Raw genomic sequence first — 25,481 nt, forward strand, 5'->3', positions numbered from 1 at the left:
CATGGATGTTCAGGTCTTTATGGCCTGTATATTTGCCACCCAGTAATAAAATTAGAAGTAAGGTAATGCCATGCCCCTTCTGCTTTAGGTCACTGTAGAGCTGCCCTTTGGAATACATAGAGAGAAGTCAAGCAAAACGACTCCTTGTATTGGCTAACTAAAAAGATTACAGTATGCAAGCTTTCAAGGGAACTCAGGCCCCTTCTTCAGGCAAGATGTACAAAGACATTACCTTTAAGACTCCAATACACAGAACATAAAAATCAAACTTCCTACTTTTTGCATGAACAGATTTGCATGCATTATATTTTACACTTAAATATATATTTCCATGTTTTCCATATATTTTTAGCATACTGGTAATTGTTTTATTCAAAATCCATACCAGAAGAGTTTAATCTGGAATAAACATCAACCTGAATATCGTCCACAATCTATAGTGCATAGCTCATGCCTCCAGTGGGGAAAAATCGTTCACTCTTGTAAAACATGTTTGAGACAAAAATCATTGCTATGCACAGTTCCGCAGTCTGGCAGTTTGAAAAATTACACATGATAAAGCCAATTTTCTGGGGTTAATTAAATAAACCTTAGAGTACAATGTATTGATATTTCAATAAATGAAGCTAGAAATCGTCCATCACAAGTACAAACAAAAAAGAAAAATAAGTTAAAAGTAGCATCTCCTATAGTATTATTCTTGTAATGGAAAAACAGCTGGTGTTAAATCAAAGGTGATATAAATCTAAGTGTACCAGTTCATACAAAAGACTGTACTGACATTCTTTCTAAAAGTTAGAAACATTAAGGACTGAAAAGACATTTTTTTTTTTTTTAGTTTTAAAAATCACATTACCTTCTGAAAGAAATCCTCGCCTCCATTGTTTTTCCCTTCTGAAGCAGCTGTGAGGGGGAAACAAATTTAGACAATTAAATGACATGTGTACATATTAACCAAGCAAGGATGTGCTCAACAGTAGGTTTTATAAATGGATTAAAAAACATAAATCAAACATTAGCTCTTTCCTTAAAATTTGTGCAATTTCAGTTTCCAGATAACATTCTGCTACAAAAAAGGGCAGTATGGGAGGCATGATATACCTAGCAAATCTCAAAACATACAAGTTTGCCAGACAGAGGTTTTCTTCAAGATACATACAGTACTGCTATCGCAACGTAGAGCTGACACAGCTCTAACTTTGTCATTAATTTTTTCAATTACACTACCATCATAGACCCAATAATTAACAATGATAAAGAAGCTTACAGATATCCATTTTCTTACATAGTGGTGTCAAGACATTTTTTTATATAAAGGAAACTAAACAGCTGGGCACAGAGTTCAGAAAGCAGGAGGCAGACAAATCTCAGCTATTGTAAAGAAGGCACACCAACATCTTAGGAAAGCTTGGCTGTCTCCATGTATGCTCGCCAGCTCTGACAGGTGCTCAGTGGATTCTATGACTACTGGCTGCATTATACATCATTATGGCACCTATTCAGCTCTACAATGAAAAGCACTACAAAGAATAGTAAGCTAAGCGCACAGTATCACCAAAATTAAAAAAAAAAAATCTCCCTTACGTTTACAAAATGCATAAGAAACAATACCTTAGACAGAACAACAGTATTATTAAAGACCTCTTCTCTCTGGCCCTGTCACTTTACTTCCTTCTCTGTCCCAGCAAATGAAACAGGACTACTGGCACTTGCAACACTCCTACTGACAACAGAGCAAATATTTCTGGTATACATTGCCTGACATTGCTTTTAGTGTGCAGTGTTCACTTTACCATACATGTACTGTATGTACTCACTGTTGCCTGCACTGTACTATTGCATCTAGTACATGGGAGAAATACAGTAATGAATATTATTGTCCTGAATAGACATGGCAATAAATCTAAACTTCTTTAACTGTGTTGTTTCATTTGCATCCTGATGCATATTACTCCAATTCATATATTTTGTTCAGTGGTGCCTAAAACATATAAATAAAATGAAAACTGGAAGCTGAAATTCTGATCCCATCATAACATTTTCCTTGTATACAGCATATGTATATGTACATATGTGGCATATGTAGGGAAAGTAAAAATAAGTTTGCTCTGGGCAACCTTTACCACAATTAATTCTTCACCAATACACACAGAAAAAGCCCCAATAGCAAATTTTAAATACAGAAATATTTACATTTGATTTTAAGCATATATCACAGGGGAAAATTTTTCTTTATACTCGAAACACAAAAGTAATCACTAGTACTGCTGTTTATTGGGTCCTAGACATGAATACAGACTGAGATATCACTTGTGTAAAGCCTTTAATCCCTTACTTTGTACTGTATCTGGAATTTCCTGCTCAGATTCCAATTTCTTCTCAGTGCCTTAAAGCATTGTTTAAGGTTAAATGGCACTAACAATATTAAATTGCAATAAAGGGGTGTGTGTGTGTGCGTGTGTGAGTGCACCCAAGCAGACAAATAAGCAACAGGACTTCAAAATAAGTATAATTCAAAACACCACCAGAATTATTTGGGAGAGGTAGTGCCGTAATATTAATCACAAATAGATTTAATGGTTAGAATAAACAAATTCTACCGTTCTGTAGAAGAAAGTGGAAGATTTCCACTAGTCAGTCATACTTCGTTATTTTCTGAATTAATAAACAGGGCATTATTAAGTCATTTAAAGCTCAACTGATGCTATTCCCAAGGAAAAGATCTGGCCAACATAACTAAAGACCTTGTCAAATGGTTTTCAGAATTACCAGATTTTCTTTCTTACACAGTAATGCAGAGACAGTCTATTTTAGTGACTGCAGGTTACCCAATCATTCATTCTCTAGAATTATGCTGGACTTATCCCATTATTCTTTACATACTTTTGATAATGCATCACACAATTTCAAAACACATTACAGATTTGTAGAAATTGCAGTAAGCTATTGGGTATACACTTAAAAATCCTTTAAGATGTAATGTTGGTTTGTCTTCCTACAAAAATTGTTAAAGCACAATATATTAAAAATGTGCTTATACAGTGCAATAACCTGAATAAACCACCACCTAATAGCACCTAAACTATGAGCAATGTTTTAAACAGAATAGTAGTAGCAGTAGTTTATTTATATAGCGCCCTTCTTAGACAAAAGGTCACAGAGCGCTGAACAGCAAATGCAGTACAAATACAACAGTTAAAACAAAACATAAAACCAATAATAATGAATAAACAAATGAACTATTCAGCACTGATTAAAAGCTTGTTTAAAAAGAAATGCTTTAGTTGTTTTTTTTTTTTGTTTTTATTTTTTTTTTTTTTTTAAATAAAAGAATCGACAGACTCGGCTCCACGCAGACTACAAGGCAGGCTATTCCATAGTCTTGGTGCCATGGACTGAAAGGCACAATCCCCACGGGTTTTTAGCCAAGTGCATGGGACAACTAGAAGGCCCTGTTGCCCAAATCTAACAGTCTGACAAGCTGTATAGCGTTGGAGCAAGTTGGTTAGGTACTCAGAAGCTTGTCCATACATACCTCTGAAAGTAAGTACCAAAACTTTAAAATGAATTCTATAAAACAGTGGGAGCCAGTGCAGTGTGTGCAAAATGGGGGTAATATGATCACTCTGGCTAGCGCGAGTTAGTAGCCTGGCAGCTGCATTTTGAACTAACTGAAGACATGAGAGAGAGGACTTGCTCAAACCCGTAAAGAGAGAGTATTACAGTAATCAAGCCATGAGGAAATAAAAGAATGAACAAGCATTTCCAATTCTGATTTTGAAACAGCATTTCTTAGTTTTGAAAGATTTCTTAAATGAAAGAAACACGAGAGGCTAACTGATCTTACATATTCATCAGGGACTGGTCAAAAAAAAACCCAAGGTTACATAGACTCGACTTAATAACAGGAGAGACAGAAGATGATTTTAAACTAATCTCAGAATGAAGAACAGGAGGAGCAACAATTAGTACCTCAGACTTTCCTGAATTCAACTGCAGGTAATTACTACTGTGCCAGTCGTTAACCTGAGACAATAAACCAATGTGACCAAAATATTAATTTGGTTAGGCTTAAATGAAAAATAAAGCTCTATATCATCTGCATATAGATGATACGAGATATCCTTAAAAGAGTTAAGAATCTGAGATAGGGGAAGAATATATAAAGAGAAAAGTACAGGTCCAAGAACCGAGCCCTATGGCACTCTACATGTCAAAGGAGCAGAGTCGGATGAAAAGCCAGCCACACCGACTGAGAAATTCCTATTCGCCAAATAAGAGAACCAGTCCAAAGCAGAGCCAGAGACACCTAACAGCTCTAATCTATTAATTAAGATCCGATGGTCCACCGTATCAAAAGCTGTAGTAAGATCTAACAGTACAAGCACAGAGCACTGGCCTGCATCAGCAGCAATTAAAAGATCATTAAAAACTTTTAGAAGAGTTGTTTCTGTAGAATGTTGCCTCTGAAAACGAGATTGAAAAGAATCCAAGAACCGCTGCTCCTCTAAGAAGGCGCAAAGTTGCTGTTCAACCACCTTTTCTAAAACTTTGGCAATAAAAGGCGGTTTTGAAATTGGCCTGTAGTTACTCAAAATAGAGGGATCAGAATTACATTTTTTCAACAGCGGTTGAATTACAGCATGTTTAAAATACGATGGAACCATAGCAGATCTCAAAGAGCAATTTATTATATTCAAAAGCCATGGACCTATACAACACAAAGAATTTAACATCAATGACGTTGACAACAGGTCAGTAAGACATGATGAAGGTTTCATCTTCCTGAGCAAGTCAGAAAGATCAGAAAGTGAAACTTCTGAGAAAACAAAAGACTCAGAACATGAGTGAATGAGACCACTAGTTAAGACAGCTGGAACAATATTAGCCCGAACAACTTTAACCTTGCCAATAAAAAATGTAAGAAAATTATTACAGTCACTATCAGAAAAAACCTGAGTAATAGATTGAGATGGAGAAATAATATTGTGAATAGTATCAAATAGCACTTTGGGATTATGCTTGTGAGTCTCAATAAGATTAGAAAAATATCCCTAACCAAAGAATTAAAAGCAGCAAGTAAATCCTTTAAGTACGAATGATGAACTTCCAGATTAGAAGACTTCCAAAGGCGCTCCGCTTTTCGACAGGAACACCGGAGATTACGAATGGAGTCATTCATCCAAGGAACTGAGTTGGTAACAGAACACTGCCTGATTTTAAGAGCAGCAATCTTTTTCAAAATATCGGTATAATGGTCATTAAAACATTGAACTGCCAACTCAACATTATCAACATTACTGCCGGTATCAGATGCCACAAACAAATCAACAAACTGATTAATCACTGATTCATTAATGAAATGAGTACACCTAGAGTTAACACAAGATGACAACTCTAAAGTTGAAGACAAGTCAAACAAAACACACTTATGATCACTAAAGGTTACATTACAAATTGTAACATCATTCAAGCTAACTCCATAAGAAAAAAAATTATTTGTCTCAGAGAAAAACCTAATATTAATTCTTTGACAACCTAAATAACTTATTTTATGCATTAAAGTAGCTAACCATTAACAAATACACAGGATAATAACATGTTTCTCATACAGCCTCCCTAGGTCAGTCCTGTCATGGACACAGTCCTACAACCTTGTGCTTGCCAGTCTAACCACAAATTTCAAAGGTTAGTAACATAGCCACACATGTAGGATTATAATGTATGATAAAGGAGGTGGTTTATTTAATAAGTAATTCCTTTACATCAAGTGCATGTCTACCCAAAAGCATCAATATAATCTATAAAATATGCATAGATTAAGTGTTTTAATTAAAAAGAATTCAGGTCTCTGATCTAGATGATCAAAAGAAAGCAAGATGCATATCCAAGCTGACATTTTCTGTTTGTATAAAAATGTTGCTTATTTACCTCTAATATATACAGTACCGTTATTTTTGACAGATTAGTTTTTCTAAGTACACCAGCTTTGTCCCAAAATTGTGCATAATATATTACTGATAATTTTTGAAGGTAGACTAAACAACAGCACTTCCACAGTAATTCTGTTCTTAAATAGGTTTTTAATACTGTTCAGTACACAACATATTTTCTTCAAGTTATCTGTGCATTATGGTGATTTTAAGACCAAATGAAAATATTCTAAAATTATGTATATTCTAATTGCATATACAGTATACGCACTAATCATGAAAGCTATATGCATTAGAAAATGTCAGATTTATGGGTGTTTGCTTGACAGTCCTTGCTTTGCTAAAAAAAAAAAAATAAATAATGCTCTTAATGTTTTGGTGTAGTTAAAACAAAATGCATAACTTATTTCATTGTGTGTTTAAAATGCAATAAACCCCTATTTCTCTTCTTCTCTTGCTTATCAACCACATACATTTAAGCCTACTGTTCCAATCCCTGTTTTCTTCACACAAAATTTTAGAAAGAACAAGCACATACATGCAAAGAACATGATGACATTTTTTTGGCTTTTTCTGCCATCAAATTGGCTTCCATAAAAAATGTACACGTTATAGATGGCCGTATTAGGTATACATACTGTAGATTTTAACACACTTCCCCAAAAAGCTAAGAATTCATAACAGTTCAACCAGGGTTATGAAAATTCATGGAGGTTCTTAGATTACCATGCCCTAATAACTGAACTAGAACTTTAATTTGGTTAACTGCACCTGCTGGAGCACATACTGCATTGTAAAGCTTGTAAAGGAAAAGAAAAAAACAACATTCAGTTTGACCCAAGGCCCCTATTGTTACACAGTAACAACCTAATTACATGTATAAATGTATAAAAGCAATTACTTTTCTCCAGTGGTTATTTCTGTTGCTGCATACACTTAAAATCAAAAGTAAATTATTCATATCATACACTTTAAGTAAATAGTGGGGTGGTTATTGTTTCTGGTTCATGACTATTAAGACACTATTAAGGCAATATCAACTTCTACAAGAATAACCCAAACACAACAGGCAAAGGTCAATTGCATTTTCAGTTTATTCTTAAAAAGTACATTTTTTGCATATTGTGACTATCAGAAGTATCCAACGTTAATGAAATTTCAGATGTTGCTTCAATTAAGTTTTTTCCTGTCACACATACTAAGGAATAATGCTTAAAGGTACAGGTGGGCACACACTTAATCCATGCATCTTTGCAGAACAGTTCAAGCTCAGACAAACTGTGAAGCACTTTCCTGTGCAAAACTCTTTTTAGATGTTTCCAAAGACAGTTACAGTATTGAGAACAAGGCTCTTGCTGGACTGATCTACCCTTATAGAACCCATTATTCTCTGAACTGGCTATATACTACTAATAGTTATTGTTCCAAAAAGCTTCCTTACATAGGACAGCAGGTTGATATTTAGAGCTCTTTATTTTCCCCTTTATCCTGACAAGTGCCCCAGACCCCAATCATGACAAGTACCTCCACAGCATAATGCTGCCATCACCACACTTTTCAGTAAATACTAGTAAGTGTAATTTGTGCAGATTACAGTGGAATTTTTACTTTCATATCCAACCACTCACATTCTTTTGATGATGAGCAGTCACATTAGTACCAAACACAGCTTTATATAATGAAGGTCAGAAGTTATATCTTGGTCATAAAACATTTTCTCCAACATGATTTTGGCAGGTTTCCTACAAAATCTAAGCAGCCCTAGAAATTAAATTCAGAGAAAAATGCCATACATCTTGCCTCTACACCACACAGCTCAAAACATGTGGCAAAAATAGCATACAAAGAATTGTCAATTACAGTCACAAACACCTACAACTCTTTCAATGCTGCTATTAGATGCTTTGTAACCTCTATGATGATTGCCCCTCCATAACTGTTAATTGTTAATGTCCCAATTGAGCCATTTTACCAACTCTTGTACCTCCTACTCTCTTATATATCCTACTTCTACATGAAAGTCTTTACAATGTTGATTTATGACATGTACTGTGTTTGAGATGAACTTATATCACCTTCAACAATAAGATCCCACAGACCCTTAGTTATTTCCTTGTGGATCACGATTATTAAGAAAACTACAAGGAACTCTTATAGGAACGGCTTATTTTATTTAGGACCAGTCAGAATGGCTTCACCTAAAATCATGTTATGGCAAATTATGTTTATAGATGATTGGGAATAGAATTCATTAAATTTGAACACAGAGCTCTGAATTGAACACCATTACAAATGCTGAAAATAAATGCAAAACCAAGGCAGTGGAAGTTTTTTTTTTTTTTTTTTTTTTTTTAATTCTTAAAATTTTTCTTTAAAAGAAAAAAAAACAAAACACTTTTTTACTTAACTATACTAGTACAAAAAGTGCAGTGAAGACACTTTCTTGCATGATGGACTAACATGCAACGCATTGCCATTCTCTAGCACCATGGTAAAAAACACACAATAAAATACAATGAAAATATAATAAAAGGTGCATCCCTTCATTTATTTCATAACTTTGATGAGCTATTCATGGACGGTTTCATGGTTTCTGTCTCTCATGAGAGTCACTTTTGCCAAACACCTACAGTAGCTTTGCCCATGCTTTGGCAACTTCCTTAGGTGTCTGGATAATGTACTGTGACCATTCTTTCAGCATTTTAAGAATGTTGCTCTTTCTCTACTATTTTCTTGTTGTGTCTTTGCTGGCACATAGCTCTTACTTAATAAGCTTTGAACTTCAAAAATGATGGATTGGGATGTCTATTTGCATGTGGATCCTCAGGAAAAATAAGATATTGCTTTGATGTCACTACTACAGCTTTGAAACTTTCTAGCTGTAATCTGTATAAAATCAATTCAACTTTCAAGTAACCTGAAAAAGAAAATAGGTACATTAAAATGGAAAACCAAAATTACTGGGTTGTGGAAGGCGTGTAACTAACATGAAACATTCATAGAAATTGAGAACAAAACTGACCTCAAAACATTTTGCTTCTTTAACATAAAACTTCAGGGTGATGTTTTTAGATGGGTGCAGAATTGGCTCAGACACAGGAAGCAGAGTGTGATGGTGTGAGGAACCTCATCAGAATTGGCCAATGTTAAGAGTGGTGTTCCACAGGGGTGAGTCATAGGGCCACTGCTATTTTTAATATATATAAATGATTAGATAGGAATATAAGTAACAAGCTAGTTGAGTTTTGCAGATGATACCATGATAGGTGGATTAGCAGATAATTTGGAATCCATTATATCAACACAGAAGGACTTGGATAGCATACAGGCTTGGGCAGATTAAATTTAATGTCAGTAAATGTAAAGTATTACACATAGGAAGTAAAAGTGTTAGGTTTGAATTTACAATGGGTGGTCGGAAAATGGAGAGTACACCTTATGAGAAGGATTTAGGAGTCATAGTGGACTCTAAGCTGTCGACTTGCAGACAGTGTTCAGAAGCCATTAAGAAGGCAAACAGAATGTTAGGTTATATAGCACGATGTGTGGAGTACAAGTCCAAGGAGGTTATGCTCAAACTTATGCACTAGCGAGGACTCATCTGGAATACTGTGTGCAGTTTTGGTCTCCAGGCTACAAAAAGGACATAGCAGCACTAGAAAAGGTCCAAAGAAGAGCAACTAGGCTGTTTCCAGGGCTACAGGAGTTGAATTATGAGCAAAGATTAAAAGAGCTGAGCCTATACAGTTTAAGCAAAAGAAGATTAAGAGGTGACATGACTGAAGTGTTTAAAATTATGAAGGGAATTAGTACAGTGTATTGAGACTTATTTTAAAATGAGTTCATCAAGAACACGTGGACACAGTTGGAAACTTGTTAAGTGTAAATTTTACAGAAACATTTGTGTAAGTTTTTCTTTACACAAAGAACGCTTGGAATAAACTACCAAGTAGTGTGGTATACAGTAAGACTTTAGGGACTTTCAAAACACGACTTGATGTTTTTTTTTTGGAAGAAATAAATGGTGTGGCACGCAGCTGGGGGTGGTACCTAGCCGGGATGCCCAAGAAGACTGGAGGAGGGCTTGCGCCTCCTCCAGACCACGAGGGGGCGACCGCCCTGGTTGCTTTGGGGACCACGGGTACAGAGCTGTGAAGCTCAACCCTGTAAGGGACCATGGTCACCACCAGGTTGCCTTGGAAACCCTGGACCTCAGCACTTCCGCCACTCCCAGAAGTCCTTTGGGAAGATGAGCAGGGACACCCAGAGTGCTTCTGGGGATGCAGCCGGCACTTCCGCTACCTGGGGCATGTCTGTGGAAGATTGCCTGAACACACCTGGAGCACATCCGGGGGAATATAAAAGGGGCCGCCTCCCTTCATTCAGGGCTGGAGTCGGGAGAGAAGAGAGGACAAGGTCTGTAGGAGAGACAAGGAGTTGGCCTGAAGTTTTAGAGATTTGAGTGGCTACTGAATTTGTTTTAGGGAAATGCCTTTTTGACAAAAGATTTATAAAACTCTCTCCACCATTATTAGAATAAGTACTTCCCAGAATTCTCTATGAAGTGGTAGGATAATGAGATAGTTGGCACAACAAAAACACTAAGCAACAATAGTTTACAGGACTGAGGATGACACTTGAGCACTTTTGCTCACATAGCACTGATCTACCTGAATGATACAGTTTTATTAGTGGTTCTCATTTTCTGGTTACATTACACATAAAATATCATTTTGACTAGACAGAATGTGAACTGAAGATATACACAGCAAGGAAATACCACACTGTATATACTCACGTATAAGTCTGGTCTTGAAACCCGAAACAAAATTGATCATAAAATCAGACACCAACATATAACTCAAAAATGCCACACACACACACCCTTTAGCATAAGGAACCAGACACAAATAAGGTTCCTGAAGCCTTAAAAACATCTATTCATGAAAAATAATATAAATATGCCTTTCAATTAAAAGCTACAAACCCACAGCAAAACATAACTTTTGACCTTGGAACACACTGTCATTTTAGTCTCTCTAAGTTGTTTCTATTTCTATACTATTTTCACCTACAGTCTTTTTTTCAGTTTAGTTCTATTAAGTTTTGTCCGTTTCTATTTTAAGTTTTTAATTTTGGCAACTTCCTTCAATTAGCTTTTATTTTGAAGGAATCATTTGGTTTTAATTATAGCTTTAAAAATGGTCATTCAATGAAGATTAAAAAAAAATCTATGCTGTGTCTATATACCAAAGTGAATACAGAAATATGCAGATATGTTCCTAAATGAATCAGCAAGGATCTTTTTTGATCCCACCATCTAACTAGAGAATGACCTTCTCATTGTCTTATAAAATGCACATCACCAATGCTGTATCATTGTTCAAGTGGTCAAGGAGCAGACATTTTACTTTGGTAATACTAGGGACTTTAAATTTGGATCAAATTCTTCAGAGGACTTTATAAAAGGTATAAAGGAAAGTAAACCTGCTGATAAACGTGAATAATTTAATATATATAATAGGTGTACCAGAATATTCTCACTCTTTTTGTGTTCAACTGATCAAGGAGGCCAGACAGTAACGCTAAGTAAAGGCAAAGTAGAAAAGCTTGACCAACGAAACTTCTATTTTTACCCTTATAGGTATATTTGCGTTTTTTCATCATGAAGTACTCCTAGACTCGACCTTCTCGTATACAATCAATTCTTTGCTGTCTGTCCGTGTTCAAAAATATGTTCTGTATAGAAAGTTGACAACCATTATGAGAAAGAATGGACAGATAACGGTAATGTACTTATTTTAGACTGGACTGTTGCGAGTAAAACATTTTGCAGTTACAGTTACCCTGTAAGCACTACTTAATATGTATGAGTTGAGGTGGTATATTCCTGGTAGGATAAACAGAACTGAAAATGGTTAAGAGGCTCTAGGTAATTTAGTCATTTCACAAATCTCTACTGGCTACAAACAGTTGCTGCTTAAATATATGACATTTGTGGCAGTGCAGGTGAAGAGTCAACAACTTGAGGAAAGAGAATCAAGACTACTACTTATATCAAGTAGCAGGTCCTTAATACTAATTAGAAAGCCTATTTAAAGACACCCATAGCAACCACTATTCGGGGATTTCTGGGGAAAACATTTAAAGAGTTAATATTTTATTTCTAATCCCAGTAATGTCAAGCATGTAGAGGCAAGTTTTTCTGAAACATCCATTAATTACTAGAATCAAAAACAAATTTCCAACACTTCTGAAGGCTCTTGTCAACATTCAAAATAAATTACTCTTCCAAACAGACAATCTGTGCCGTTGTGTAAATTGTGAGGTATCCCAGGGAACGAAGAGAATGAATCCAACACACTGAAGACTTTACATAATGCGGTGCCTTTATCTGAGCCCAAATTAGCAAGAGTCAATTGATTAAAATATACAGCCAAGGTAATTCAAAGGAAAAGTAAGAAGTTATAATTAAAAAATAGAAAAAGTGACATTACATCTTTTTGAACATTTTGTTTTGCCCATCAGCTGTAACTTTAAATTACAATATATGTGGCACAAATAAAAACACTGGTTCCACATTATTTGGGAAACACAAATGGCATACTCTAAGTTTAAACACTCTTAATATGCTTGACTGAGTTTGGCATAACACAAAAAAAAGACATGTAAAATCTTTCATTTATGATGGTGAATCAGAATAAGAAAAATTAAAAGTTCTATTTAACAGCTGTGCCCTTCAAACTTAACAATTAAGTTAATTTTAGCAATGCTTAACAGATAGCCGGAAGGCTTCTTTGACTGTACTATAGATTCACATCACTACTCATTGTGAAGAAAAATTATTTGTGATACTGTAGCATCAACTAATTCTCAACTTACTAAATCCAACTGCAATACTCTTTCAACTCACCAAAAGTAAGTTCAATTGTGTACATGCTAAAAACACTTCTGTTTCACATTAGAAATAAGCAAGCATTATATAGCCAAGGGAGGGCTTTATCCTATTCCCACCCATTTCTTAGAAAATAGTGAATCGTAAAAGCAATAGGAGACCACAAGTCAGACTAAAAAATACTGTTGATACTTTCACACAAGTGCAAAAGTAGACAGATTCATTTAAGATATAATGAATCAATGTTTATTTAAGAAATGTAATTTAAACACAATCATAAATACACAATGAACAATTAAGAATGAACATAACCCCATAGTTTTCCAAGCTAGCATAACTGCACTTAATGCCAATATGCAGTAAGAAATATGATTTCTGTATTACTGATTTCTCTTTACAACATTACTTTGAACAATGATCACAACTATTATATGTTTGTATTCAAATTGTATAAAAGAGACAAATTAGAAATGCACACTCTTCAAACTTATTTCTCATGAGTATAATGGGAAATGTAAACTTAACTTTAGAACATAGATTTCAAAAGAGCAAGTATGATCATTTTTAGTTTAAAATTAAAATCTCAACTAATAACTTGACAACTTGAGATGACGAATGAAACACTTTTTTTGATTACTACAAGGATTAAAAATGTTTCAAATGTTTTTCTGTCATTAAGAAAAAAAATCTAAATATCTCCTAATCAGTATCAAATACTTCTACAATAAAGCACATAATTTACATAAAATAATGAAATAAATAAATAAATTCAATAACATGATTGAAAATCTGAGGACTTGTTTTAATAAGCATTCAAAAGGCACATGCATACAACTTCTTTTGTATAACAGGTTTATATTATTAAATTACATATTTAAAACATACATGGAACCAGTAATACCACTACTATGAGAAAGTAGTAAAATGCTAAAAAGGTGACATTATACTGTACATTTTACTCAAACTCCCACCCCACCCCCCTGCCAATTAGTCATTGTTCTCAGTTGTTTGGTAACTTTTCTTCACTATGACTCAAGTAACCTGCAGTGATATTTTAGAGATATTTCAGTGCCTCCTGAAAAAGATGGGTGTACTTCATTATTTATTGAGCAGACGCCTTTAGCCGAGTCAACTTATAAAGCAAATTATAATATAAACAAGAATGATTACAACAAGCAAGCATTAAAAGCAACAGAGTACTGGGTAAAACAAATGAGCAAGGGGGAGCGGTACTACTACTACTACTACTATAGAATTATTACCTACAACTAGACTAAGACAAAAAAAAAACACTGTCCTAAAGCCAATATAAGAGCAGCTATCCTGTAGAAGAAAAAGTTTTTTTTCCCAAAATATTTAAATGAAAAGGTTCATTTACAGGAATGGCAGAAGGGAGACAGGTTGGTAATTCTTAATGGCAGATAATAATAATAATAATAATTCATTACATTTATATAGCGCTTTTCTCAGTACTCAAAGCGCTATCCACACTGGGAGGAACCGGGAAGCGAACCCACAATCTTCCAGTCTCCTTACTGCAAAGCAGCAGCACTACCACTGCGCCATCTGTTAGGACAGATAGGTTGAGACAGTGTTTCTTGAGACTTTCTGAAATCAGTAGGAGAGACAGAGATTAGTGAGGCATTATAAAAGAAGAGATGCAGGGGATCAAAGAAGGATGAACTGAAGAATATGGGAATGAAAAGGGTCTAGTACACAGGTGGTGGATCTGGGGTTACAGAGCAGAATAAAAAATCATTAGGAAAGATGGATGATGCTTTAGAAGTATCAGGAGGACTTAAACAGACTTGAAGGTAGAGAAGAGATGGCAAGAATTTCTTTTAAGAGATGCAAGCAGGCTTTGAAAGATGGATTTCTTTGCAGATAGCAGAGATACAATCAAAGAAGACAAGACACACCTGTACCTGTAGATGCTGCTAGGACAGGCTTGGTATTCATTTACCCAAAAGTTGATTAAGCTGGTCAGAGAATTTAATATCTTCTCACTATTTATTGTTGAGTATGTCTCAGAATATTATTCAAAAGTTGATAATTATTATCGCTAATTCAGATATATAGGAGACACCCCCCCCGCAAAGTTGCGGTTCAGAGTTCGAGGCCTCAGTCATTCGTGGACTTTTCCTTAGAACCTATCTAATAATTGTTAGTAGAAACCGCAAATATCCTCCGCAATTTTTATGGCTTTTTTTGTGGCAATACTGTACTGTAGAGAGAACAGGAAGCAACTGTAGAGGAAACGCACTGATTGGTCTGACAGACTACTGAGGGTGCTGGGGCTGTTGGGGTCAAAGGATGTCAGCGCAGCTTTTAAAAAGGGGGCGGGTGACCAAAAGAAAAAAAAAAAAAAAGTTTTTGTAATTTGTGTTTCAAGTTCCTGTCTCTCTGCCTGCCTTCTGTGAGGTTACCTGTACTTATGTGTTTTGTCCTGGATCGTTTTGTGTTTGGCATCTGGATTGTCTGCCGTCTGCCTGTGTACATGAGGACTATAAGTGGAATCATGGCCATCCTGCAAAGAAAGAAGCGCTCCTGAATCCGTCCATCCTTCTTCACCATTTCAGGAACTAGCGGTAGGACTATCTTTACATTCCAATTCAACGTGAGGATCTCTGGACTATCTATTTTCATCATTACATTTCATCCGTTGCCGTTTTTCATGAACATTGTCATGATTTACTGTGTGTGTTTTGTTGGTGTTTTGTTGTATTAAATATGTAATCACTGTATCGTTGTTTTCATTTGTATTCATTACATTCTTTATTTGCTGTTTGATTGCCGGTTTGCTTTGTTTTTGTCTCTGTTTGTGAGTGCGTGCAGGTCGGGCCAAGGCTGGGTGCGTCCCTGGAATCTCCCCCATAAAAATAAATAAATCACCGTCTTCTCGACAGTGTTAATCTTAGCGGCACCGGACCGCTACAGCGTAATTCATTTCTCCTTGCTGCTGATTGACTGTGATCCATCTCCATCCGAGTGTTCTTGTGTTTTCAGTTTTGTTCCTCTTAACCCTTAAACCACCACAAGCAGCTATAGTCATTCCCCAGTACCATTTGCGAGCATGCAGGAGCTGATCAGTCAGTGCTGTACATTCGTTGAACAGCCAGCTCATGACCACTGCCAGCCCCTTGTGAGAAGGGGGGCTGAATGCACCCCTAGAAGGCACGGAAGCTCCTCAAAAAATCCCTCTTAAAAAACGCTGATAGACTATTTCACAATGCTCCCTTACTTGCTGGGCTTACTTGTGACTTCTCGGTCGCGTGATATGCTTCTCGCGCTATGCTACGCATACTTAAAAGTCTGAACAGCGCGCCTGTCCTTTTTGGCTGATTGCTTTGTTTCTCTCTCCTCCCCCAGACATCCTCTGCTCCTGTTGGGGATCCCACTCCCGTTGTGCTCCCCTATGATGTTTGCCTATTCTTTTAATCGATAACTAACTGCATACTGAGCTCCTTTTACTTCTGAAAGAGACATGTTTGTTTGAAGTGTCTGACTAAAGTTCCTGCCTCTACAATCTCCTGTGTTTCTGTGCAATTCAGTGACCCAAACGCGACACCCTGCAGCCTCATGGTCTCTAGGATTGAGCAGCTGCCCTAGCCTGCCAGCATTTACCTCTGTGTGCTTGCATGCTGCCAGTTCAAGCGCAATTGGCTCAGTGATTTACTTAATTTCATTCATGGCGTCAGTTGCATCTTGTACATATTGTTCCAGTAGTTTTTTATATATATATATATATATATATATAGATATAGTTTTTACAGTTCATTAGCAGTGTGTAAAATGATCAGTGTTGTAGTAACTGTCATGCTCTTTGCATGAAAAAAAATGTGTTCTATTAAAATTTCACTTTTTCTTTGTGAATTGTGACATTTGCTTAAAGTGCAGCAAAAAAGTATTTGGCGTCCAGGAATGCATTAACCCCCAACTATGTGGCAGTTTAAGGGTTAAAGCCCCAAGATGCTGCTGAAACGCCCTGTACCTTCTAAGGCTTCTGGCAATGAAATTGCGTACTGTACATATAGCGGTGACATCGGTATTTTACATTCTACCACTGTGGGAGACATAGCAGTACAGTATACAGGTTTACCTTTACATTCTTTATTTTTAGGTAATGTATTAAGCTGAGTTTGAAATTAAAGTGTTTTGGGGGCATATTTAGGGTTTAAACTATAAAAATAGGCATTGTTTTTAACCACATCCAAAATTCGCGGGTGCTCTAGGAACGTAACCCCCACAAATTTTGGGAGTGTACAGTATCCCCAATCTGGAGAAAAAGTGCTAAAGAACAAGCAGGCAACAGAACACAAAAGGGTCATGTTTCTTAACAGGATAGTTATTACATTATGCAGTGCCACATACATGTCCCTCACTAGTGTAAAATGCTAACCCTGAAGTTAAATATGCTGCCAGTATGTTATCTTAGGAATAATATTCATGTGTACTAAATACAATTTCAGTTAATAGCACTACTAAGTTAATACAAGTTATAATAAAAGAAGGTACATGTAGAAAGTGGACGCCTCTGTCAAAGATAAAGACTGGAGTTTGTTTTAAGAACTGAGTGCACAAAAAAATGCTGAAACCAAGTAAAATTAAAGTTCTATAACACAGAAGACATAATGTCTAATGCTGCTTTATCCGTTCGTGCCTTGAGCTCGATATGTCACCTATTGGGCATATCACTACACTTCTTAAAAATGCAATTTCTACCCAGTGTTTGTAAAGTTTTAAAACAAAATTCTCCCTGCACACTATATGCAACAACATGGTTCACATCCAACACAAAGGATTAAAAAAACGTCAATCAAGGATTAAATGCATGGAGAAAAAAATGGTGAATGTTAGCACATAATAGCCAACAAATGAGGAAAAACAATTAAATAAGCAAGTTTTAATGGGCCACAGTTTCACTGCTTTACTGTCATTTTGGAGATGGGGAATGAAAGTCATATATAGTACAATTCACTATTTAACAAGTTGCAAACACTCACACACAAAGTGTATGATCAAATATAATCTATCAATTTTATATAACTTTGTTTAATCACTTATTTGCCATGATGCGTGACACTTTCAGTTTAAAATTATTATACAAATTTACATTGTCACTAATTAAAACATTCCACCTCCCGTACCAGAAACTACCTAGGACTCCCGTAAAACATGGTTATGTAATGTGTGTAATAAGAAATTAGATATTCTCACACAAATGGTCAAGACTAAAAAATGAGGCTTCATTCTCCCATCCACTTAATGTCAAACATGCACAAAGCAGAGTTGTGAGGTCAAACCTTACTTTCTCATTTAAAACCAATCTCAAGGTAAACACAACTATTGTACAGGCACACTTACATATACTTTTAGACAAAAGAAATGTTACATATGGTGTTTGAAGAGGAAACAAGCAGTAGTAAAATCCAAACATTTAAAGAGGAGAAAAAATTTTAAAATCACATACAAATTAATGCTTAAGAACATGTACCTAATATTAAAAAAGTCTCAAGTGGTGCCACTAAAACATACTAAACTTAAATTAGTCATTGAAAGAAAAGGTAATATCTAATCTTTGGTAAAGCCTCAATCCAATTTACTATAACTTAACTTTTAGCAATATAACTGTCCAAAGGAAGAGGAAGGTACTCCTGTCATCAGTAGGCAAAATAAATTTGGAATGTATTTCATCAACCGGCTCTCAGGAAAGAAAATATAAGAGGGCAACAAAGCAGTGGCCTCAAGTGAAATGACTAATATTGAGATGGAAACCAAAAATTTGCATGAGCTTGTCAATATCATCAAACTAATTGAGAGACTTACAAACTCACTTCAGTCCCTGCACCGGAGTTGCTTGAGGTGTGCAGAAGACTCTCTTACATATTGGACTATTCCCCTTAAGCCTATACAGCTCTTCATACTAAAGTTTTACTTTCTATCTTATTATCTTAAATAAGCCACCATAAAATATTAAGGTGGCCTAGCAGATAATATACTATGGGTTTTTTTTTTACCTTTTACCTAAATCCAAGCTCCATCTGTCAAAGGATGTTAAATTGACTGAAAAGGATTATAAATTCATAATAGGGTTGATAAATTAGTCCTGAATGGATGCACCTTTTAAAGATTAACAGTACTTTGCCCCAGTGAAGCGATATCTTGGCATTACAAGTATTGATGTTAACACAAGACAAGTCCTATGAAAGTGAAATACTCTCATGCCATAATCCTGCAATCAATATTTAGCCTCCAATCAACAATGTGCTTTGAAATAAATAAATAAATAAAGAATAATCACAATAATATTAAAAACTGTAGATGAAGTGACTGTGACAGATGTTTTGACAAGGAAGAACTTTTATTTCAGGCAGCAAATTCCAATGTCATTCTTACCCATAACCTGAGACACCTCATAAAGTTGCAGTAGTATCCTGTTTGGCGTGACGCAAAGTGCTCAATAGAAAGCAGAATGTTTTGTGTACATTTTCTCTAACCTTTTCCTATTGCCCATGTAAGCGTTACCGTTTTTATGATAACCATAAAATTCACTGGAACATTGAAACCTGATTTAAAACAAGTACATTTGAGACATTATTGCTAATGTGTTAGTACTGCTATAAGGGCCAAGATTAAACTCCTGGGTGTTGTGACGTTTTTTGCATACAAGTTGATAAATATTTTGTATGTCTTTATTTGTAACTTAGACAAAGCAATGTAATATTAGTGTTACATTATTGATAATAACAGCAATGGTTTGGGTCAAGAACCACCCCCCCCCCCCCTTTTAGGAATGAGACTCTTTGTAATTTTACAACAGGGTTAGGGGAAGTACCTCAAACAAGTTTGACCAATATTTCTCTGCTAAAGTCTCTCAATCAACCCCCACAGGAAAGCCAGGCTGCCTAACTGCCAAGCTTTACCTTAACACATGGTCTGGAGGTCAGGTGTGAAGGTTTTCTGTCCCCCCATTGGTCTGAAGTATGGTTGTTTGGAACTGTATTGTGTCAGAAGCCTTTAAGTACCACAACACCCTACTGGCTCTAGAGGTTGGACAGAAAACCTATAAATTTGCTTGTTTTACACCTTACCCTCTCTCTCTTACCAAACTGATGAAAGACCATTGCACACCATGAACTGAAAAGGACAACACAATGAACAGCACAGCTCGGCAGCCATATTGAGACAGGCATGTGTCCTGTTCTGAAGAAAGCCGACCACAAATGAAGCCTTAACTAACAAGTTTGTGTGCCGCTTGAAACTACACATCACCATTTATCAGGTTGTATGGTTGCCAATATTCAAATATACTTTTCATATTGTTATTATCTATAATAATAAAAGGCAAAGCCCTCACTGACTGACTGACTGACTCACTCATCACTAATTCTCCAACTTCCCGTGTAGGTGGAAGGCTGAAATTTGGCAGGCTCATTCCTTACAGCTTACTTACAAAAGTTAGGCAGGTTTCATTTCGAAATTCAAAGCGTAATGGTCATAACTGGAACATATTTTTTGTCCATACACTGTAATGGAGGAGGCGGAGTCATGTATCGCGTCATCACGCCTCCTACGTAATCACGTGAACTAAAAACAAGGAAGAGATTTACAGCACGAGTCGCACGCGGGAACGAAGGTAAATGACGTTAATTTTTGACTGTCTTTTAATACTGTGTAAGCATACATATTAACACATGTGCAATTAAACGTGTGCATTTACGGGGTGATTTCTCAGGCTTAAAAGCTCACCTTTTATCAAACGCGGGAACAAAGGTAACTGACGTTGTTCACTGTCTTTTAATACTGTGTAACCATACATTTTAACACATGTCCAATTAAACGTGTGCATTTACGGGGTGATTTCTCAGGCTTAAAAGCTCGCCTTTTACTAAAAAGGTAAATGCAAAACTATTTTCAATCACTTTATTGAAACGCTCCCGTTAAGGATTGCAATAACATATTCGCGAGATAAAAGAACGAAGTGGGGGGAAATGGAGGAACAGCCGCAAACAGCGAAGAGCAAAAAATTAATTAAACAATTGAGAACGGAGCGAGTTAAGCATACAAGCATGTTCATAAGGGAAACAAAGCACGGTGTAAAACGTAACTTTAAATTAAGTTTATACAAACGCTCCCGCTGCGGACTGCAATAACATATTCGCGAGATAAAAGTTTAATGAGAAGACACGACGTATAAACGAACCACACGCCGTGGCGCAACGTTAGGGGCAACAGTTTCAACCATTCTATGATCTGCTTCTCGCAACTGAAAGACGGCACATGGCGGATGTTAGCCGACTTGCTGACCGCAACGTTAGGGGCTTCAACTATGGCGCTGACGCCACATCTCAGTGCCAACACTTTGCAGACTGTAGTTAAAAGACACGCCCTCCTCACTGGACAGTTAAAAACACCAATCAAACTAACGATGACATCAAGTATTACCCAATCAAAAGTAGGAAAGGAGGCATCTTCATAAAATGCGTGTGGGATGATTTGCATGAGACGCTGCTTTAAAAAAAAAATGATAAAAAAAATACGGGATAAATCCCGTCCAGTATTGATTCAAAACGGGACGCGCAATTTCATTCTCAAACGCGGCACGATTCCGTATTTTAAAGGACGGGTGGCAACCCTACAGTGCCAGGTAACCACCCATACAATCAGATTGTGATTCAGACTAGGAATGCAATGAATGTAATTACCCCGATCTACATACAAGGCGAAAGTCTTGCAACATTCAAAGATGATGGTTTGGGATAATTAGTACTTATTAAGTACACCATGACACATACAGTGGTGTGAAAAACTATTTGCCCCTTCCTGATTTCTTATTCTTTTGCATGTTTGTCACACAAAATGTTTCTGATCATCAAACACATTTAACCATTAGTCAAATATAACACAAGTAAACACAAAATGCAGTTTTTAAATGATGGTGTTTATTATTTAGGGAGAAAAAAAATCCAAACCTACATGGCCCTGTGTGAAAAAGTAATTGCCCCCTTGTTAAAAAATAACCTAACTGTGGTGTATCACACCTGAGTTCAATTTCCGTAGCCACCCCCAGGCCTGATTACTGCCACATCTGTTTCAATCAAGAAATCACTTAAATAGGAGCTGCCTGACACAGAGAAGTAGACCAAATGCACCTCAAAAGCTAGACATCATGCCAAGATCCAAAGAAATTCAGGAACAAATGAGAACAGAAGTAATTGAGATCTATCGGTCTGGTAAAGGTTATAAAGCCATTTCTAAAGCTTTGGGACTCCAGCGAACCACAGTGAGAGCCATTATCCACAAATGGCAAAAACATGGAACAGTGGTGAACCTTCCCAGGAGTGGCCGGCCGACCAAAATTACCCCAAGAGCGCAGAGACGACTCATCCGAGAGGTCACAAAAGACCCCAGGACAACGTCTAAAGAACTGCAGGCCTCACTTGCCTCAATTAAGGTCAGTGTTCACGACTCCACCATAAGAAAGAGACTGGGCAAAAACGGCCTGCATGGCAGATTTCCAAGACGCAAACCATTGCTAAGCAAAAAGAACATTAGGGCTCGTCTCAATTTTGCTAAGAAACATCTCAATGATTGCCAAGACTTTTGGGAAAATACCTTGTGGACTGATGAGTCAAAAGTTGAACTTTTTGGAAGGCAAATGTCCCGTTACATCTGGCGTAAAAGGAACACAGCATTTCAGAAAAAGAACATCATACCAACAGTAAAATATGGTGGTGGCAGTGTGATGGTCTGGGGTTGTTTTGCTGCTTCAGGACCTGGAAGGCTTGCTGTGATAGATGGAACCATGAATTCTACTGTCTACCAAAAAATCCTGAAGGAGAATGTCCGGCCATCTGTTCGTCAACTCAAGCTGAAGCGATCTTGGGTGCTGCAACAGGACAATGACCCAAAACACACCAGCAAATCCACCTCTGAATGGCTGAAGAGAAACAAAATGAAGACTTTGGAGTGGCCTAGTCAAAGTCCTGACCTGAATCCAATTGAGATGCTATGGCATGACCTTAAAAAGGCGGTTCATGCTAGAAAACCCTCAAATAAAGCTGAATTACAACAATTTTGCAAAGATGAGTGGGCCAAAATTCCTCCAGAGCGCTGTAAAAGACTCATTGCAAGTTATCGCAAACGCTTGATTGCAGTTATTGCTGCTAAGGGTGGCCCAACCAGTTATTAGGTTCAGGGGGCAATTACTTTTTCACACAGGGCCATGTAGGTTTGGATTTTTTTTTCTCCCTAAATAATAAAAACCACCATTTACAAACTGCATTTTGTGTTTACTTGTGTTATATTTGACTAATGGTTAAATGTGTTTGATGATCAGAAACATTTTGTGTGACAAACATGCAAAAGAATAAGAAATCAGGAAGGGGGCAAATAGTTTTTCACACCACTGTAAAAGACCTTATGAAGCCTTGAACCGAAAAAAGCAACATCTCAGAGATCGTAAAAAAAAAAAAGGAGGTAATGTCGTTTTACTCGCTGTACATTTTAGTCAAACATTACCAGTTATTCCAAGAGGGAGACCAGCAGATGAACTCAACGCGTGTTTAAAATCCATGCTTCTCCCACGCTCGGTTATATGTCGCGTGTTCTCGGGTAGGTACACCAAAAAATGTATACATTTAAGCATGTAATGGGCAAACAAAAAATGAGGTATACCCGAAGGCACTGCAGTAGTACTCAATGTAACTTTACTTCTTAAATGTTAATGTTTTACTGTTTAATAATTTATACGCTTCTTATATATTGCTCAAATTCTTTTATCAAAATACCAGTGACAGCGCAATGCACGATAACATGGAGTGAATACACCATACGCATCTGCCCACGGCCGCCCTGGTGTGCGCAGATAGGAGTTGATTCTAAAATAAAATACACATAAAAAGAGTAATACAATCATCACCCATAAAGCGGATAGCAGACGTGACGTATTATATGTGTACCAGATTTCAAGTCAATAGGTGAAACGGTTTGCAAGCTACAGGTGATTTAAAATCCTGGACAGACCAACGAAAAGCCACGGTAGCAAATTATAGAAGAAGATTTTACTGTTTAATAATTTATATTTATATGAAATGTGCTTCTTATATATTACTTCATATTCTCATATGATAATGATGTTAATGTTGTTTATATTGATTTCTATGTTATTGTAAGTGCATCTATGTGTGTATATGTATGTATGTATGTATGTGTGTATATATATGTATATATATATATATATATATATATATATAAAAAATATATATATAAAAAATGTGTATATGTATATATAATATATCTGTATATGTGTGTATAAGTGTGTGTATATGTGTATATGTATATATATATGACAGCAACACTCATAACAATGACAACACAATTTCATTGACAATCATGTTACGTTATTTTTAAAATGTTTCCTTTACTTTTTCATAACCTCTTTAACACACTACTTCTCCGCTGCGAAGCGCGGGTATTTTGCTAGTTTATGAATATTATCAATAATATATTATTTAAATTAGAACTTAACTCCTGCTTGACTTTCATATACCTAACTGCCTTAGATTATAGATGTAGAAAGGAAGGTGGGGAGAAGTTACAGTATATACTATAATCTATACTAATTAATAAAAGGCAAAGCCCTCACTGACTCACTGACTGACTGACTGACTGACTGACTCACTCATCACTAATTGTCCAACTTCCCGTGTAGGTGGAAGGCTAAAATTTGGCAGACTGATTCCTTACAGCTTACTTACAAAAGTTAGGCAGGTTTCATTTCGAAATTCAACGCATAATGGTCATAACTGGAACCTCTTTTTTGACAATATACTGTAATGGACGGCAGCTCGATGGCCGTGGGAGGCGGAGTTGAGTGTCACGTCATCACGCCTCCCACGTAATCACGTGAAAAGACTGTGAACGCAGTAGGGAGAAATGAAGGAAGAGCCGCAAACAGCGAAGAACAAACAATTCATTAAACAATTGAGAAGGGAGCGAAACAATAAGAAGCGAGCGGGTGAAGCATACAAGCATCTTCATAAGGGAAGCAAAGCACGGTGTAAAACGTAAGGTTAAATTAAGTTTATTGAAACGCTCCCGTTGCGGATTGCAATAACATATTCGCGAGATAAAAGAACGCAGTAGGGAGAAATGAAGGAAGAGCCGCAAACAGCGAAGAACAAAAAATTCATTAAACAATTGAGAAGGGAGCGAAACAATAAGAAGTGAGCGAGTGAAGCATACAAGCATGTTCATAAGGGAAACAAAGCACGGTGTAAAACGTAAGTTTAAATTAAGTTTATAGAAACGCTCCCGCTGCGGATTGCAATAACATATTCACGAGATAAAAGTTTAATGAGAAGACACGAGGTATAAACGAACCACACGCCGTAGCGCAACATTAGGGGCAACAGTTTCAACCATTCTATGATCTGCTTCTCGCAACTGAAAGACGGCACATGGCGGATGTTAGCCGACTTGCTGACCGCAACGTTAGGGGCTTCAACTCTGGCGCTGACGATAGAGATTCGATTCCCGAGAGGGGATGCAGTGAGTGTGTATGCCTGATGAGCCCAGAATTAGGGAGAAACACGTGTTGCATACTCTTTGCATTATTTGAAAGTAAACTATTAAAACCATTCTATGATCAG

The 25,481-nt window shown here is 36.6% G+C and overlaps 1 protein-coding gene across 1 annotated transcript in view; it reads right to left on the reverse strand.

The window, feature by feature from the left end:
- The window catches only part of LOC114646965 (protein bicaudal C homolog 1-like), a 370,919-nt gene that overhangs the window by 232,323 nt on the left and 113,115 nt on the right, over positions 1 to 25,481 (reverse strand). The window contains exon 2 of the mRNA XM_028795402.2: positions 857 to 903. Within this exon, the coding sequence (XP_028651235.1) occupies positions 857 to 903 (47 nt within the window). The remainder of the gene's footprint in view (positions 1 to 856; positions 904 to 25,481) is intronic.

The sequence above is a fragment of the Erpetoichthys calabaricus genome, chromosome 2, assembly GCF_900747795.2.
Source record: "Erpetoichthys calabaricus chromosome 2, fErpCal1.3, whole genome shotgun sequence".
NCBI classification, from domain to species: domain Eukaryota; kingdom Metazoa; phylum Chordata; class Cladistia; order Polypteriformes; family Polypteridae; genus Erpetoichthys; species Erpetoichthys calabaricus.